This window comes from Neomonachus schauinslandi, chromosome 11 (genome assembly GCF_002201575.2).
Source record: "Neomonachus schauinslandi chromosome 11, ASM220157v2, whole genome shotgun sequence".
Taxonomy (NCBI): domain Eukaryota; kingdom Metazoa; phylum Chordata; class Mammalia; order Carnivora; family Phocidae; genus Neomonachus; species Neomonachus schauinslandi.
Genome location: NC_058413.1, coordinates 9,071,245 through 9,089,689, shown reverse-complemented (window position 1 = coordinate 9,089,689; position 18,445 = coordinate 9,071,245). Strand labels below are relative to the sequence as shown.

Below are 18,445 nucleotides of genomic sequence, written 5' to 3'. Positions count from 1 at the left end.
GGCAGCGAAGGCCGCGCGCAGCCTCCGCTACGTAGTGTTTGTTTCTCCCCTCTGCTCCCCTCCCCCTTTCGGCTCACGGAGCCCAAAACAACGCAGCGGGGAATTGCTTCCCTCACAGACCCCTCGGTTCCCCTGTTGCGGGCGGGCGCGCGCCAAGGACGACGGACTTCCCTCCCCTTACCTCCCGCCCCCTCTCACCCCTGGGCCAATCGCCGCCAGTAGTTTCACCGCGCAGCCGCACCGGAGCCGGAGACGGGGAAGACTGGCTACGGTTCAAGTGCCTCGTAGCACGGAGGGGTGTGCGCGCCCGCCTTCCCGTACTTCCAACCGCGGGCTCTGCGCAACCGCCGGGAGCTCCCTTCCCACACGCCCCTCCCACCCCGTCACCACCCTTACTCCCGTCTGGCTTTCGATCGCGCTGTCGTTTTAGGGCTTGCTTGCTAGTCTTTCTTCCCTACTACCTATATGTGCAGCAGCTTCTTGAGAGGGAAAAAAAAGCCAGGAGGGAAGCTGTTGCAACTTGAAAGCCTACTAGCAATAGTTTTCCTGCTTAGTACACAAAGGGCTTCCCCAAACCAAGGAATATACAGGGACTCCCTGGCCCTCTTCTTGCAATCCTACAACTTCTCTACCCAGCAACAGACGGCGGGACCTCGCCTTTTAGCTTTCTTATTGGCCAACTTGAATCGACATCTGCAATTCTGATTGGTCATGCGTGATCGTCCGGATTCTTCCAATTGGCGAAGCTGTCGGGAGTTTTTTTTTCCGGGTTGATCCGCAGAGGGCCTGGAGAGGCGGGGTCGTTTCTGCGGGATTACTTTTTCGAGGCCGCCTTTGATTGGGCGGCGTGGCGCAATGCGCGCGACCCTTTAGACTCCAAACTGTCGGCACTCTGGCGTCGGTGCTCTAGGTGCTTCCGCCCATAAACCGAAGCCGAGGAGGAGACTTCCGTGCTTGGGCATTTGCAGAGGGCGAGCGGTTGGCCGTGGGGCTCGATGGACTTGCAGCTGAGCTGCTCTGCTGCCGCGTCAGTTTATGCCTGTGCTTTGGGTGCACGGAACGCATTCAGCTTGGTTCCCAGCTTCTGACACAGACATAAACAAATGTTTGTTGAATACGTGCAAATAAAGAGCAAGGGTGGAGGCAAGCCCTGTAGACCTCTTTTAGCAGTTGTCCCCGCCTATTCCCTTCCACTTCCGGGTCAGGGAGGTGTGTCCAAAAGAAAGGAGGAAGCAAATTCCGCCGGCATTCCCACGCCTGCCACAGTTCCTTAGTACGGCCTTTGATTTTTAGGGAGGGTTTGTTCACCCCGCGGTCTTTTTAAGAAATCACTTAATCTCTGGCTTTACTATTCCCACATCCTCTCCCTGATTAGTCCTGTATTTCTAGAGATTGAAAAATACTGCAGAGAAGAGAGGAAGGGGCTGTAGAAGAAACAAGCAAAACTTATTCTCTGGGGGGCGTCCTGGAGAAGGGTAATTTCGTGCATTCTTAAATCGGCTACCTAAATCAGTTATTTTGCTCTTATCTCCAGACCTTCAATTGCTCTTTCACTTCCCAATTCCGCAAGAGCTCTGGGCGGCGAGTTATGGAGAAGCGCCTGCAGGAGGCTCAGCTGTACAAGGAGAAAGGGAACCAGCGTTATCGAGAAGGGAAGTACCGAGATGCTGTAAGTAGGTACCATCGAGCTCTGCTTCAGCTGCGGGGTCTGGATCCAAGTCTGCCCTCCCCGATACCTAATCTAGGACCTCAGGGCCCGGCCCTTACACCTGAACAAGAGAACATACTGCACACCACCCAGACAGACTGCTACAACAATCTAGCTGGTAAGAACAGGGCTGAAGGGCGGGTAGAATCTCAAGGCAGGCACGTGGAAATCTGTGAACATTGGGAAAAACACGGGCGTGCTCTTCTGTCATGTAATTATTCTGCCATGAATTGAAATGTATTTCCAGTCTCTAGGGCTCTAAATGAGTTTCTACAGGGCCGTGCTTCTCAAACTTCACTTGGAGAGTTTGTTAACTGAGCCCCACCCTCAAGAGATTCCAATTTAGTGGGTCTGAGTTGTGGAGGGAGGAGAACTACCAATTTGTGTTTCTAACAAACTCCCAGGTGATGCTGATAGATTTAGGGAATTTTGCACGCTCTGGAAAAAACACTGAACTTACGTTTATGGCATTGTTTCTTTAATATAGGAAAGAAGGCACTTGCTTTAGCTGGTGGTGTCAGTCATTATTAGATGTTTTGGACAACTTTTCCTCGTTTTCCTTCTTCCTTTAAGTCAGCTCTTAGGGGCGCCTGGGTGGCTCAGTCTGTTAAGCATCTGACTTCAGCTCAGGTCTTGATCCCAGGGGCCTGGGATTGAGCTGGAGTCCCGACTCCCTGCTCAGCTGGAAGTCTGCTTCTCCCTCTGTCCCTCCTGTCACTCATTCTCTCAAATAAATAAATAGATAATATCTTTAAAAAAAAATTAGCGGGTCACCTGGGTGGCTCAGTCGATTGGGCATCTGCCTTAGGCTCAAGCTGTGATCCCAGGGTCCTGGGATCGAGCCCTGCGTTGGGCTCTCTCTGCTCAGTGGGGAGCCTGCTTCTCCCTCTCCCTTTGCCTACTTATGTGCTCGCTCTCTCTCTCTGAATCTGCAAAAAAAAAAAAAAAATCAACTCTTGGATAACTAGTGTCATCCATCTCCATATGGCCTTGGATGAAGAGACAAATGCCAGAGTTACTATCACTAAGATTAACCTGCGAAAAGAAAGTAGACTTCTTAGGTCTGTTCTATGGCGGACAAACAATCATAGAGCTAATGAAATTATTTTGAAATATGTTAAAGCATTCTAAGTGGTCCCAGCTGAGGCCATGGAAATTATTAGGATTGGTTTTTATACTTCGTGATGGTTATTTAAAAGTGATTTTTTTACTACAATAGTTTTCACCTATGATTTGGTGAAAATCTAGCTTTGTTATCGTGTGTCCAGCACTACTCTTAGACTCAAGTACCGACAATAGTAATTATAGTAGCTAATGTTTCAAGTCATTCAATTCAACATTTATTTGGTACTAAGGACATGGGAGGATAATGAGACAGATAAAAAGCTGCTCTCATGGAACATAAATTCAAATAAGGAGATGGACAGTTAACAAAGGTAACATACATAATATATGAGATGACATTAAGTGCTGGGGAAAGGAATAAAGCAGAGAATGGGTACAGTGAGTGCCACAAGAGGGTGGCCAGCCAATATCTTCACTTTGTAGGTGGACCTGATGGCAAAGAGTATGGCTTAGTCATCCATAGAGCCTCTGCTTGGAGGTGCTTGGGAGATGCTCCATAAAGACTTACTCAATTAACCATTTTCACTCATTGAATGCCTGTAACATGTGGGCCCGTTTATTTACAATATTTCTTATCTTCATAAAAACTCTGCCAGCTACTTGTGATTATTCCCGTTTTGCAGATAAGGAAATGAGATCGTGTCACTGCCGAAAATCCTCCAGTGGTATCTCATTACACTTAGGAAAAAACCCCAACTCTGATGCTCACCTGTAGGCCTGACATGGTCTGGCTCCTCCATACACGGAATTTGCAAAGCACATTTATTTCTACTTTCTAGCTTTGGAGGATTTCTTCTCTCTCGGCTGGAATGCCCTGTCCCTTGAGTGACCCTGGTCATTCAGAGCTTGGTTCAAAAGTTACTTTCTTCGAGAGGCCTTGTATAATCAAGCATCACTCCGACCTCATTCACTGTATTCCTAGCATAGTTCTGTTTTCCTCAAAACACTTCTAAAAATTCATTTGTTTATTGTGTACTCCTCCTACTTGGGGGCTAGGATGCAAGTGGTGTTTACTCATCAAGATGTCTGTCTGGGGCGCCTGGGTGGCTCAGATGGTTAAGCGTCTGCCTTCGGCTCAGGTCAGGATCCCAGGGTCCTGGGATCGAGCCCCACATTGGGCTCCCTGCTCAGCGGGGAGCCTGCTTCTCCCTCTGCCTCTCTCTCTCTCTCTCTCTCATGAATAAATAAAATCTTAAAAAAAAGAAAAGAAAAGAAGGATGTCTGTCTGGTTCCTCTTCCCTGCTGCTCCTGGCCCTGCCTAACATATGGTCGGTGCTGCATAACCAGTTGTCAAATAATGAATGAAGCTACAGTGATGGATTAGTTAAATATAAGCCATATGACCACTTGGTGGGGATGTTGTAGAAGGGATGCAGATGTAAGCCTGGGCCCTTTAATGTCCTCAGAAGCCCTGTCCTTCTCAGCACCATGATTAAATAATACTGTGTTTAATTCCTACAGTCATGAAATAGGGAGCACATTTCCCCTCTTAATTATAGAAAGGCTGAACATTGCCTCCTAAACAGATTTGTATTTCGAAGTCCCTAAACTTATATAATCCAAGGTAGTAGTGAAGTAATATATTATCAAGAATGATGGTTTGGGAATTACAGAGTCCTTGGTTCAAATTTCATATTCCACCTAGAAGCTGTGGGATCTTGGACAAGTTACTTTATCTCTCTGAGCCTTGATTTCTTTGTCCAATACATGGAGAGGGTAACACCAATTTCATAGACTGGATGAGAAGATTAAACGAGATTATGTTTTGTTTTGTTTTTTAAAGATTTTATTTATTTGTTAGAGAGGGTGAGAGGGATAGAGAAAGGCAGGCAGAGGGAGAAGCAGACTCCCTGCTGAGCAGGGAGCCCAACGAGGGGCTCAATCCCAGGACCCTGGGATCATGACCTGAGCCGAAGGCAGGTGCTTAACCCACTGAGCCACTTGGGCATCCCTAAACGAGATAATGTTTTATCAACCACAGTGCTTGCTATTTTCTCACATAATTGGTGGCAACCGTTGTTGTTTATAAAGCTGCAGTACAGGGGCACCTGGGTGGCTCAGCTGGTTAAGCCTCTGGCTTCGGCTCAGGTCATGATCTCAGGGTCCTGGGATTGAGCCCTCCCTTGGGTGCCCTGCTCAGCGGAGAGTATGTTTGACTCCCTCTTCCTCTGCCCATCCTCCTGCTCGTGTACGTGTGCGCTCTCTCTCTCTCTGTCTTTCTTTGATAGAGAGCAGGAGGGCACAAGCAGGGGGAGTGGCAGAGGGAGAGGGAGAAGCAGGCCCCTGCAGAGCAAGGAGCCTAATGTGGGGCTCGATCCCAGGACCCCAGGATCTTGAGCCCAAGGCAGATGCTTAACCAACTGAGCCACCCAGGCGCCCCTCTCTCTGTCTTTCAAATAAATAAAATATTTTATTTTAAAACTGCGGTACAATAATTGCGGTTAAATGGGGATTCAAGATGGAGAGCCTGGTGTAGAAGAGAAACAGTGAAGAATTTTAAATTCATTTTAATGTATGTTCCTATCAGTTTTATAGCTGGACTTAACCCAGCACTAGGCACATAGTAAGCATTCGGTAGCTATTAGGGTCACTTACAAGGTACATAAAGCTTCTGTTTGCTGTTGCAGCCCCGGTGCCTAGAAGAATGTCTGACGCATGGTAGACACTTAGATGCATTAGATGAGTGAATACTGTTGGTATTGTCCTCTGGTGCTGCCTCCGACTGGCCCATGGAACTAAGTGTAATAAGCCCCTCCTCCCTCTTCTGTCTTTCCTTTCATTTGGCCTATTAGCCTGTCTCCTTCAGATGGAGCCAGTGAACTATGAACGAGTGAAAGAATACAGTCAGAAAGTCCTGGAACGACAACCTGATAATGCCAAGGCCTTGTATCGGGCTGGAGTGGCCTTTTTCCATCTGCAGGACTACGACCAGGCTCAGCACCATCTCCTGGCTGCTGTCAGTAGGCAGCCAAAAGGTGAGAGAGAAGGGGGTGGAAGTGGTAAGAACAAACAAAACTGTCCTGCAGAGGTGCTTTCTGTCGGGGGGGGGGGGGGGTGGGGAAGAGGGAGTATTTTATTTTACTTTTTCAATTTATTGAATGTTTTTGAATAGACAATAATATATTCACAGAGCTCAAAATTCAAAAAGTATAAAGAGGTATTTGATAAACTGGCCTTCTTCTATCCTTGTATTCTTGCCTCCACAGGAAAGCAGTATTGTATACCCTCCAGAAGTAGTTATGCTTCAACAGGCATATATATAATCTCTCCTCCATCCCCCGCAGTGAGAGAGATTTTAAAGCATTGTTTATCACGTTTCAGGTCCGAGACTGTAACTGAAATAGTATCTAGATTCCAGTGAATATACTTGATGATCCTTATTTCTGGCAGCTCCCCCACTGGGTCTGGCCTTTGCTTGAGCTATCATTTTATCCTTTAGCTCAGCCTAGGTATGACCTAGAAAAAGGGCAGGCCTACTGAGAGAGAATTTGAGACTTGGTTCTTTGTTTCCAAGGCAAGGATATTGTGAAGTGGATTATAGGCTCGTTCCTGTGTTCGTGGTTCAGCACTGAAAATTGTCGCCATTTTGCATTCTGGCTTAGAGCGGCTATGAGATGCTAGAAGCAGAGGGTCCCCAAACATAACAATGCAGCAAAAACTCTCTAATGAATGGGGCGGGTGGGGCGCCTGGCTGGCTCAGTTGGTAGAGTGTGTGACTCTTGATCTTGGGGTTGTAAGTTCGAACCCCACGTTGGGTGTAGAGATTACCTAAAAATAAAATCTAAATATAAGATATAATAATAATAGAGTAAATGAATGAGAAAGCCAGTGTGAATTAATAAAGACCTAAAACATGAGGCATTTGTTCATGTTTCTTACCTTCAAGTACATAGATGAACTGCCAGCCATGGATAGTATCTTTAGAGTCTCTATAGTTGTGACAGGTTTTCTTGAAACTCTTTTATTTCTTGAAACTCTTTTTCATTATCAAATTAACAACCAGCCAGCCCTGATTGTACAGAGATTTTTCTTCCTGTACAGAGATTTTTTAAAAATTCACGGTGGTATTAATGAATGAGATTTACTATTGCAAAGAATAGTTATGATATATTCAGATCTTAGAAAGATTTTTAAAAACAGAAGTATGTGGAGGGGGAGATGGCAGTGGAGTAGGGAGACCCTAGGCTCCCCTTGTCCCACAAATCCAACTAGATACCTATCAAATCATCCTAAATACCCCAGAAATCAACCTGAAGACTGGCAGAACAAACTCCACAACTAAAGGTAGAGAAGAAGCCTCATCAAAGAAGGGCTAAATTAGCAGCTGAAGTCCTACACCCACCTTTATGTATGTTTCCTTTTTTTTTTTTTAAGATTTTATTTATTTGAGAGAGAGAGACACAGCGAGAGAGGGAACACAAGCAGGGGGAGTGGGAGAGGGAGAAGCAGGCTTCCCGCGGAACAGGGAGCCCAATGCGGGGCTCGATCCCAGGACCCTGAGATGGCAGACGCTTAACAACTGAGCCACCCAGGCGCCCCTATGTGTGTTTTTTCAGAGGAAGATCCCTGGGCTCTAGAGAGTAAAAAATACTCTGCATACTTTGTAGATGGGAACAAACTTATTCTCCCAGAGAATATGTTTATTCTGATACTTACACACACACACCCCCCCCCCCAAAAAAAAAATTTGTTCCAGCATAATACTAAGTAAACCCAAATGATTCTTTCCAGATTCAGAAATCCGGTGCTCCTCAAACCTACTTTCTATAGTAAGTCCTTTGAAAGACTGGAATCTTTTTTTTTTTTTTTTTTTTTGAAAGACTGGAATCTTGATTTGAAATAATAGTGCTGGTTTATATCATTTATTCAGAATGTCATTTGGGGTTATCTCTGACCTATTTTTGTAAAATAACCTCATCCCTAAAGTGGGGGTAAAAATGCTCGCTTGCAGAAGCCAGTAACAGTAACTTGGTATTTTCCCTAAGGATTTATAACCAATATGTTTGCTTTGAACATTTTAAAGGGCTTGTTTATAAATTTTGGCGATGGCTAAAAAGGAAATATCTGACTCTATAAAAGTAGAAAAACTTGTAAAAAAAAAAAAAAAAAGGAGGAACTGGGTGAACAATCCTTTCCTGCCTCAAAGTGTGATCATGTTCTAACTGTCTCTAATTGCCTTCTTTGCCCTATTCTAAGACGCCAATGTCCGGCGGTACCTCCAGCTAACACAGTCAGAACTCAGTAGCTACCATCAGAAAGAGAGACAGCTGTACCTGGGCATGTTTGGTTAACAAAGAAGAAAGATGCTCCTCCACTTGAACTTGAAAGTTAAAGACCGGAGGGGAAACCTGAGCCTCAGCAAGAGAAATTAACCCCATACCTCTGACCCAGGTGGATTTCTGTTTTGTTTCTAGCCCTGCACAAACTCTTTGGCACTTATGCAGTCTGTGTCTTTTGGTGTTCTGTTTTTTTTTTGTTTTGTTTTTTTTGGTCTATCCATCTATGTATTTGTATAGCTTTCCATACATGATATTTTTGGGGATATTTGCCTTGAGAAATACAATCAGCTATAGATGCAATTATCCTCCCTATGGGGTAGATTTTAATGATAGATGTTATATGTATCCATATACAGAGGAGAAGGCTAGTAAAGGATGAAAGAATGACAAAAGAGTTTTTTCTGTTTCCTCAGATGCCCAAAGCCAAAGTCACAGAGGCCACAAACTGGGAGATATGTTATTGTGTGAAAACAGACAATTATAAATTGGACCCACATGACTTAAAAAGGAAAGATTTGAAATTAACCATTTTGGGGGTGCCTGGGTGGCTCAGTCATTATTAGGTGTCTCCCTTCGGCTCAGGTCATGATCCCAGGGTCCTGAGATCGAGCCCCACATTGGGCTCCCTGCTCCGCGGGAAGCCTGTGTCTCCCTCTCCCACTCCCCTTGCGTTCCTGCTCTCGTTATCTCTCCCTCTGTCAAATAAATGGATAAAATCTTTAAAAAAAAAAATGAAATTAACCACTTTGATTAAATCAATTCCTTATTCTTAATATTCCATGTACATTCAGATTCTTTGTCCCTCCCACAAAAGTATCTGGTTTCTGTTTTTTCTGGTGATAATTTCTAGTCCCTGCTATTGTTCATACTCAAAGCATTCATATAATATACTTATTTTTTCATTAAACTCTTCTTTCTTAAAACCTTGAGTCAAGCATTTAAGTATTTAATAATTCTTCAACCCTCATACCAAAAAACAAAACAAAAAACCCAAGTAAACATTTTAATTTTTAATAGGTGCATATCTATAGTATGCTTATTTCTCTAAAAAAAAAAAAAAAATAGGAAAAACAGATTGCCACGTCATCTTGAAACAGTACCATGAAAGAGCAGAATAAAAACATAAATATATTCACTTGTCACCTTATATTTTGCAAGAGCTCAGTTCCTTACAGAGGAGGGAAATAGGAAGGGTTCTCCTTCCCTAGTGCTGAAGCACCCATGGAACTTTCTAGAAGCTTCGTCAGTGCAGGCTGCAGATCTGATGCAGTCATGTCTCAATAGGAGGCTCCATCAACCATGAGCTCCTTTGTCATTCTGTGTACTTGTGAATAATGTCCACAGTGTTTGAGTTCTACAGAGTAGATGAGCTCATGTAGCAGTCTCGACCTTTATGAGTGGAGGTAGTAAGCATGTGTCACTGGCCAATGTAAGGACAGATTTCAGAAAGAACAACAACAACCCCAGAACCCTTAGTCTTGCCAAGTATGCATGAATTCCTCTGCCTTCATCAGTAATGCCCGCCCCCCAAAGAGCCAGGCTCCTCTTTGTGTCTCCCCATATCCTTAAATAACAGGACTTACAACAACAAGGTTTCCTACCAAATAATCTTGTAAGTCAAAGGACAGAACTAACAGAAATAGAATATTTTGCTCCTTTCCCAAGATGCATGTTTCTAAGCCTAGGTTGTTGGCAAAATTATGTCATGGTTGCATGTTTGCTTTGGGCAAGTTTTGCTTTCTGATCTTCTTTTTTCTTTTTTTTTTTTTTCCTTCCAAAGACTTAATGTCACACTAAGCTATCTTCTGCATCAATGAGGGAAAAAATAAAACTGGTATTTAAAAACGTATTTTAGAAATGTATTGCACTAATCCCTTTATTATTATAATCCCTGCTAAGAGACAAAGTAGGCTTACATTTCAGTCTTTATTTTGAAGGCCAACTTCTAATGGAGATGTTAATGAACAAGAAATTTTTCAAAGATAGGCAGTCAGATATGGGTCCTAGAGGAGGTCCAGCCAGCCCACATCCTGAAGGAATCAGCCAGAGGGCACCTAAATCTCTGTACTCAGAAGTTCATGGATGGGGGGGGGGGGGGGGGGGCGCAGCTCACTTTACCAGTCCTTAATGGATTGCATGCAGAATTTCAGGGTTTGATTGAAGAGAAAGTATTGTGGATGTGAAGGTCCATACTTGGGCACATAAGGGATAGTTTAGACTAGTCAGTGTCTTCCGAACTCATACCCACTACCTTTACAATTTTGCCAAAACCACATACTATCTATACTATTATTTTCAATATTTTATTTAAATATACATTTTCGGGGCGCCTGGGTGGCTCAGTCGTTGGGCGTCTGCCTTTCGGCTCAGGTCATGATCCCAGGGTCCTGGGATCGAGCCCCACATCGGGCTCCCTGCTTGGCGGGAAGCCTGCTTCTTCCTCTCCCACTCCCCCTGCTTGTGCTCTCTCTTTTGCTGTGTCTCTCTGTCAAATAAATAAATAAAATCTTTAGGGGCACCTGGGTGGCTCAGTTGGTTAAGCATCTGCCTTGGGCTCAGGTCATGATCCTGGGGTCCTCGGATTGAGTTCCACACTGGACTCTGCTCAGAGGAAAGTCTGCTTCTCCCTCTGCCTCTGCCTGCCTGCTGCACCCCCTGTTTGTGCTCTCTCTTTGTGTCGAATAAATAAATAATCTTAAAAAAAAAAGAGTTCTTTTAGAGGTGCATACCGAAATTGCTTACTGATAATTGGGGAGGGGACTTTGGAACACTTCATATTATTTGCCAAAACAAAACAAAAATCCATAAAAGTAAATATATTTTACAATAAAAATAGTATATGTCCAGGTAAATCATCTTTGGAAACATTGGCTTTGGCGACATTAAAATTGAAATTCAGGGGCACCTGGGTGGCTCAGTCATTCGAGCACACAACTCTTGATCTCTGTTGTGAGTTTGAGCTCCATGTTGGGCGTAGAGATTACTTTAAAAAATAAATAGTTGGGATGCCTGGGTGGTTTGGTCGGTTTAGCATCCAACTCTTGATTTTGGCTCAGGTCATGATCTCGGGGTCCTGAGATGGAGCCCCACATTGGACTTTGCACTGGATGTGGAACCTGCTTGAGATTCTCCCTCTCCCTCTGCCCCTCCCCCCCGCCCACATCCCATCCCCAGCCTTGCGCACACGTGCATACACTCTTCTCTAAAGCAAAACAAAAATAAATAAAATGGAAATGAATGCAAAGGACTGAAATGGTGACTTTGGTGAAGTCAAGCTTGGCCAAATGTCTGGTGATTGAAGAGGCAAAATAGGCAGCAAATGAAGTCATACATTTACAGAATGGCCAGTTAAGAGAAGAATTGAAATCCAGAAAAAAGAAAAAAGAAAAGAATTGGAATCCTAAATTAGAATTATATCTCTAGGAGCGCCTGGCTGGCTCAGTTGGTACAGCGTGCAGCTCTTGATCTTGGGGTTGTAAGTTTGAACCCCACGCTGAGTGTAGAGATTACTTAAAATGAAAAATCTCAAAAGAATTATATCTCTAAAGCTGGAGAGTAAAAGGTGGTTGTCTGAAAACTAAATCAGCTTATAGCTCAAAAACAAATAACTTTTCAGGGTGAAAAGTAGGCTGGTCATGATGCCAGGGTCCTGGGACCTGGGGATCTTAGTAGGCTGGAGCCTGACCCTGAGCCTCATAAAAGGAGGCTGATTTTGGCTCAGTAAAAGGCAGCATTATCCAACAATTAAGACTGTTCGACGATAGACTAGGTTCCTTTGGGGATAATGAGTTATTTTTTTATAATGATTATTTAAGTAATCGCTATACCCAATATGGGGCTTGAACTCATGACCCTGAGGTCGAGTTGCAAGCTCCACCGAGTCAGCCAGGTGCCCCAAGTTTTTTCAAGCAGGGGCTTCACACTGGCAAAAGGAGGATCCAGTGTTGGACTAGAGGTTAGATGAGCTCACCTGTGGTTCCTTGAATCCATGGATGAGACCATCGAGAGTAGCGGAAACGAAAAAATTCTCTACTGATCGCACCTCTACAGACTGGTAGAGACTGTTCCTCGCGTCCAGCAGATACAGGGAGACAACCGTGGCCTTTTGTGTTGGCTGCTGTGCTGCTTTAAACATCTTGCAGATTTCTAATTGCCACCTCCAAGGAAAACTGCATCTCATGCTGGGAACTGAAAGCAAATGCTTGCTCTGGAGGAGAATCTCACCAAGCAACAGATCCTCTTTAGTTAGGTATTATGCATGGCAGAAACTTTAACAGTGGTTACTGTGTTTTCCAGACTGTCTAGAGAAATTGTATACATTCTATACGCCTGTAGACACCGATGTTATGTCTTGCTTTTAGGAACTGATGTTCTGAGGCAACTGATTTTATTTTTTCTCCTTGTCTCCTTTCCATATATATAATTTTTTTTTTAAAGATTTTATTTATTTATTTGAAGAGAGAGACACAGCGAGAGAGGGAACACAAGCAGGGGGAGTGGCAGAGGGAGAAGCAGGCTTCCTGCCGAGCAGGGAGCCCGATGCGGGGCTCGATCCCAGGACCCTGGGATCACGACCTGAGCCGAAGGCAGACGCCCAACGACTGAGCCACCCAGGCGCCCCCCATATATATAATTTTTATATAATTCACATACCGTAAAATTTACCCTTTTATTTAAAAATTTTATTTGAGAGAGAAAGAGAGCGTGCGCACAAGAACACAAGGAGAGGGGCAGAGGGAGAAGCCGACTTCCCACTGAGCGGGGAGCCCAATGGAGGGCTCGATCCCAGGACCCTGGCATCATGACCTGAGCCGAAGGCAGATGCTTAACTGACTGAGCCACCCAGGTGCCCAAAATTTACCCTTTTAAAGGCAACTGATTGTTTTTAGGCATTTTGCTTTGATATTTACTCTAGGAAAGACTTTGGAAAAGGTGCACCACTCAGCTATAATAACTTATCTTGTGTATGTAAATCTTGCCTTGTTACTGACGCCAAGGAGTTAAGGTAGGAATATATATTTGCACAAATAAAATTAGCCATTTGAAAGACAAACTAAAAGGTTATTCCAACACAAGGAAAGTGAAAGGCATATAATTCATTCAGCTGTGAAAATGTTAAGCATCAATGGTTTGCTTCCCTCAATGCTCCAGATAAGGAGCTTCCTTTGGCCAAACCTCTGATGTTCGGTCCTCCTTCCTCTAACTCAGAAAGAGTAGCTTGCTGGCAAGAGCTCACAGTTCTGAATAGGACAGACAAATCCAAAAAGAGAAAGAAAATTCAGAAAATGGACTCATTTTCATCTTTTCCTAAATTTTCCTTCCTGCCTTTTTTGCACTCGGTTCCTTATGTGCAGAATCGAGAACGGTTTTTCGGGAGCCCTCTTACCCTATGGCACCACTGTTCACACAGAGAACAGAAGGGCAGGCCCCTTCTGTTACATTCCCAGAGCTCCCAGAAGCCGCCTCAACACCCGAGACTCCCATTTCTCTGCTGTATCTACTGCCAGTAACCATCTGGGTGACTACAACTGAGTAATCTGACTTCTGGAGGCTGTCCTCATGCCTTTCAGGTGAGGGAGTTGGACTAGAGGAACTATAAGATGCTCTCATCTGGAGTTCCTCGCTTTAGTTTTTCCCAAGCACCCATCTTTTCCATACCACAGGCCCTTCCCCTCCCCCACCAACCCACCACCCCGGAGTTTCATGTTTTCTGCGTTTGGATTCCTCTTCTTTGGAGACCTCAATTCCTATTAGGACACACAAGCAAAAATTTCAAGTCATCGATACAGTGTCTGTTATTGAAAGAGTCAGCCAAAGACTTTCTACACTGGAAGTAGAGGCGAAGGGGAAGGGAGCAAAGCCAAACCCTCACGAGGACGAAAGAGAAAACTTCTGGTTCTTAGTTAACTCTCCTCAACAATGTTCTAACCCAGCACAGTGGGCATGGTGTTTGAAGCCATGATTCAAATTCTGGTTTGCCCCTTAACTCGCCCTGTGACCTTGAATAGGTTAACTTGATTTTTGAGTCTCACATTTCCTTGCCTATGGAAAAAGGGGAGGGGGGGGGTGCTAATACCTCATAAAGTTGTTGAGAATTGAGGATTTTTATGAAGTCCTCAGTACAGCCCAGGACACAGGAGCTCAGCTATAATGATAAACCATCACTGAGTACCATTCCCTAATCAGTCCACTTCTCCTAAGCCAAATCCATGTTGCCCTCTGCCTCAAAAGCAACCTGACCCCGAATGCTACCCCAGGTATAGATGTCAGCTTCCTAAAAGATCTGCAGGAGAGGTATGAAAGAATCAGGAGGCATGCACATTTGTGGAATAAACCAGCCAACACCAGTTCAAAGAGATACTTTCACCACTAGCTTTATGGTCCAGAAGGCAGGGCGGGAAGCGATTACAGCTCAGAAAAATTCCCAGTGCCCTTGGAGAGGAGCTGACTGAGGTGCACTGCCCCAGAAAGTCCTGCTGTCTGGCTGGGTAAAGAAAAACCGGTGGCAATCTTCAGCCTGGGCAGGAGGTTCATTCTGCTCCCCCAGCAGGGAAAAGGAGACGCTTCCAGTCTCTGCTGCCCCCTAACGATGGCAAGAGCAGGCCTAGCATCAGCTTATGATGCTCCCGTAGATGTCAGTTTTTGGGGCCCAGTGCAAAATCTTTGGGTGGCCCTCCACCAGTGTTGTTCTGTTTGTCTGCTGTAGGGGAGCCGTGGAGGGGCTGCACTCCTAGGAGGGGGCCGGCCTCTGGGTCCGGTTTGCTGCGTTTGGCCAGGTCCTCATTGTGAGCCTTGCGGATATGTCGGTACAGGTCCCCCGACTGCGTGTAGCTGCGCAGACAATAGCGACACTCATAGGGGCGCTCGCGCGTGTGCACCGTGGCATGTCGCCTTAGTGTGTAAGAACATGAGAAGGTCTTCCCACATGTCTTGCAAGTGGGCACATCCTCAGTAAAAACCCCAAAGCTTCCCGGGGTTGCTTCATATTCGGAAGGCAGGTAAAGTGGCTCATGCAGGGCTGGGGGTGCAGGCAGGGGCGATGTCACCAGTCCTCGAGGATACTGCCCTGGACCTGGCAGCAAATGGTAGGGTAGGTGAGGATCTGGGGGCAGGAAGTGCTCACTTGGCCCCACCTCCTCCAGTCCTGCTGCTCTTGGCTCCTCAAAAGCCTCTGGCTGAGGGGGCTGTCCACCATACATTGCCCCTCCAGGCGGGAATAGTCCCTCAGGCCCCTGAGGCTGTTCCTCGGACACGTCGGGCTCCTCATCAGAAATCACAATAGCTTCTACTTTCACCTGGACCAGCTCAGCTTCCACTGGTGCTGGAGCCTGTGATGGAACTGGGGCTGGGACTGGGGCTGCTGCTGGAGCTGGAGGATAGAAGCCTTGCAGTGGTCCCCCAGCAGCCCTTGGTTCCACCATCCTCAGACTCTCAGTACCCACATCAAGGGGAGCCAGCGGCTCCACCGAAACTGCTGAAAGGCCCGGAGAGAAGTAGTTTGCAGGAATGGTCTCTGTGGAGCTACTGGGGCTGGCAAGGGAGACATCAGTCACTAGAGGAGGAGGTGCCCGTAGATGTGGTGCCTCGACCTCCATGCCGGGCTGTGTAGTGTCAGCACCCCCAGGCATTGGTGGCTCATCTGGAGGACAGACAGTTGGAGAGGGAGCTGCAGGGCCCTTCCATTCCCCTTTGCCCCAATTGCCTGATGTCTCGGCAGATGCCAACGAAGGCTGGGGGCCACGGGAAGTGGACAAAAACTCCAAACTAGAGGGCTGTGAGCTGGTTTCCTCCTCCTTCTTGGTACTGTCTGCCTCTGCCAGGGCCCGGGCCTGCAGCCGCCGCTTACACACTTTAACAATGTCATTCATGTGCAAGTAGCTGGCAGCAGCCAGCACATCCTCCACAGGGGTATCCCCCCTCAGGACCAGCTGGCCAGCATACATGAAGTCCAGAAGCAGCCCAAAGGCTGGGGCCGTCACAATCTCATTGTGGATGCACACCAGATCCCTCTTGTCCAGTTCTCGCTCTTTGTAGAAAAGCTGGAAGAATGGGCTGCAGGAGGCCAGCACAGCCCGATGGGCCAAGAACTGGGTGCTACCCACCATCACGGTGCAGTCACAAAGGAAACCCTGGGACCGCTGTTCTCGGAGGCTCTGCAGCAGCTGCTGGCTGTGTTCTGGGAACTCCATAGCACCCCACGAAGGGAAAAGGACCCTACGAAGGTCCCCACCAGAGGCTCCCTGGGAAGAGAGGACAGTAGGTTAGGGCAGGTAACCTCCCCAGCAACCTTCACCTCAGCCTGAGCTATCACCTGCCACCCCAAAGCCTCTGGCAACACCGTCCTGACCCCAAAACGCCCGCTTAAATGACTACCCTTCTTTCTCCTAGGTCACACCCAGTGATTTCCTTTTAGCCCCGCCCCCTCGGCACAACCTTCGCAGCAGGCCCCGCCCCCGCTTCGCAAAGGACACGCCCCGGAAGCCCCGCCCCCTAACCAGCCTCCGCTTCCTCAAATCCCACCCGGTGTTTTCCAGCAGCTCCTCCAGCTAGGAGTCTCTTTTGCTTCCAGGCCTTTCCGGAAGGTACCTCTACGCCCCACTCCAGGAACTCCCCTGAGCCTCTCTCTCTCGCATTCCAGGGGCTAAGAAGTCCTAGGGTGGGAACTAGCCGAGAAAGCAGATCCCTCACCCACCAGCGAACAACCACCGGCGAACTCCGCCCCTTCCCACCTTCTCAGTTTTAATTGGCTCAAATTGGCCTCCCCTCGGCACGGATTGGCTCACTGTCCATGAACCATCCCCCACGCTCTGAGCGGCGTCTGCAAGTGGGTGCTGGTGGCGGTGGCTCCGGCAGCTAGGCGCAGGATTGGTTGGCGCTCCTGTCCTAAACTTTTCCTCCTCGTCCCGCCTTCTTTGCTCCAGAGACCTCTTGATTGGCTGAGCTTCTCCATCTACCTGCGGCGGTAGGAGGGCGGGCACCGGCTCCAAGGAGATGAGCACGAAGTCCTCTGGGCGGGGCGCGAGGCCCGACACCCTGCAGGGTGTTGTGCTCAGGGCGACTGGGAAAGGGAGAACCCACAAACTGGTGTGGTGCGCAGGCGGCCCGGCTCCAACATAACGGTGGGCAATAGCTATGCCTCTCTGAACTGCAGGTGTCTCCTGAAGGTCCCTTCCTCCCTCAAAAATGTCAAGATGCCCTTTTGCTTCACTACCCCAGTCTGATCGCTCCAGACTCCTGGCTCAGAAATCGTGGTGTCCTTATACCCGATCATACCGTCCTTAGCCTGATCCCTGTAGTCAATTTTACAATGAAGAGATTAGAGTGCCCTTTTCTGTGTCTGGAGCGGCCTTGGAGGTGCTGATGGAAGGAAGGGAGGGAGAGGGCACAAGGCCCTAAAATTTACCAGCACAGGAGAACAGGAGAATAAAGAGCATGATTACTTCTTCTTCTTTTTCTTTTTTTTTTTAAGTAGGCTCGATGCCCAACATGGGGCCTGAACTCGACGACCCAGAGATCAAGAGTCATACGCTCCACCGACTGAGCTCCAAGAGCATGGTAGCGTGTTTTCTTGTTTTGGGTGTTTTGTTTGTTTGTTTGTTGGGTTTTTTGGGGTTTTTTGTTTTTTTTAGTGTGGTTACTTCTGAATAAATGTTTTTTCTTTTTAAAGATACTATTTCTTTTTTAGAAAGATAGTAGTTTTTTGTTTTGTTTTTTAAGATTTTATTTATTTATTTGACAGAGAGATAGGGAGAGCCGGAACACAAGTAGGGGGAGTGGAAGAGGGAGAAGCAGGCTTCCTGCCGAGAAGAGAGCCCGATTGGGGCTCGATCCCAGGACCCTGGGATCATGACCTGAGCCGAAGGCAGACGCCCAACGACTGAGCCACCCAGCCGCCGCCTGAATAAATCTTTTGAGGGTACCTAGGCAACCAGCAGAGGAAGGGGTATGAGTTGGGAGTCAGTGATACCTGCCTCTTCCCTGACCCGGGCAATGTGTTGACAGGATTATCACAGGGGTAACTCAGTGCCCTTCACCCCTACTTGCCCCATCACCCACAGTACTAAGTATCTTCACTTTGTTCTGCAGCCAAGCCCTCCAATGAGACCTAACCAGAATTAGGGACATTCATCAAACTTTCATCCTTGTACTTGAGCCGTGTGGGCAACACTGGACTCAGCTTGAGATCCCATCTTTTCTTTTTTTTAAAGATTTTATTTATTTATTTGACAGAGAGAGGCACAGTGAGAGAGGGAACACAAGCAGGGGGAGTGGGAGAAGGAGAAGTAGGCTTCCCGCCAAGCAGGGAGCCCGATGTGGGGCTCGATCCCAGGAC

The 18,445-nt window shown here is 46.8% G+C and overlaps 2 protein-coding genes across 5 annotated transcripts; one reads left to right on the top strand and one right to left on the bottom strand.

Moving 5' to 3' along the window:
* Window positions 1–952: 952 nt before the first annotated feature.
* TTC9C (tetratricopeptide repeat domain 9C) lies at window positions 953–8,670 on the top strand. 4 transcript variants are annotated; one of them, XM_021684936.1, is made up of 5 exons: window positions 1,239–1,273; window positions 1,535–1,826; window positions 5,626–5,808; window positions 7,565–7,602; window positions 8,030–8,070. In XM_021684936.1, exons 2-5 carry the CDS (start codon window positions 1,589–1,591, stop codon window positions 8,057–8,059), a joined length of 489 nt encoding a protein of 162 aa, XP_021540611.1. In that variant the 5' UTR covers window positions 1,239–1,273; window positions 1,535–1,588; the 3' UTR covers window positions 8,060–8,070. The 4 variants fall into 4 exon arrangements, with proteins under 4 accessions (XP_021540613.1, XP_021540611.1, XP_021540610.1 ...); XM_021684938.2 differs by lacking the exons at window positions 1,239–1,273; window positions 7,565–7,602 and adding an exon at window positions 953–1,027 and having other exon boundaries at window positions 8,030–8,670; XM_021684935.2 differs by lacking the exon at window positions 7,565–7,602 and having other exon boundaries at window positions 8,030–8,670.
* A 6,073-nt stretch (window positions 8,671–14,743) lies between these two features.
* On the bottom strand, window positions 14,744–16,316 carry ZBTB3 (zinc finger and BTB domain containing 3). The gene has a single exon (XM_021685249.2). It carries the CDS (start codon window positions 16,299–16,301, stop codon window positions 14,748–14,750), a length of 1,554 nt encoding a protein of 517 aa, XP_021540924.2. The 5' UTR covers window positions 16,302–16,316; the 3' UTR covers window positions 14,744–14,747.
* Between the last annotated feature and the right edge of the window lie 2,129 nt (window positions 16,317–18,445).

What these genes read in the sequence shown, in the direction of transcription:
- ZBTB3 (XM_021685249.2), bottom strand. Translation starts at nt 16,301, where the DNA reads ATGGAGTTCCCAGAACACAGCCAGCAGCTGCTGCAGAGCCTCCGAGAA.
- TTC9C (XM_021684938.2), top strand. Translation starts at nt 1,589, where the DNA reads ATGGAGAAGCGCCTGCAGGAGGCTCAGCTGTACAAGGAGAAAGGGAAC. An exon ending in CTGCTACAACAATCTAGCTG is followed by an intron (nt 1,827 to 5,625) that starts GTAAGAACAGGG and finishes TTGGCCTATTAG; the next exon opens with CCTGTCTCCTTCAGATGGAG. An exon ending in TGTCAGTAGGCAGCCAAAAG is followed by an intron (nt 5,809 to 8,029) that starts GTGAGAGAGAAG and finishes CCCTATTCTAAG; the next exon opens with ACGCCAATGTCCGGCGGTAC.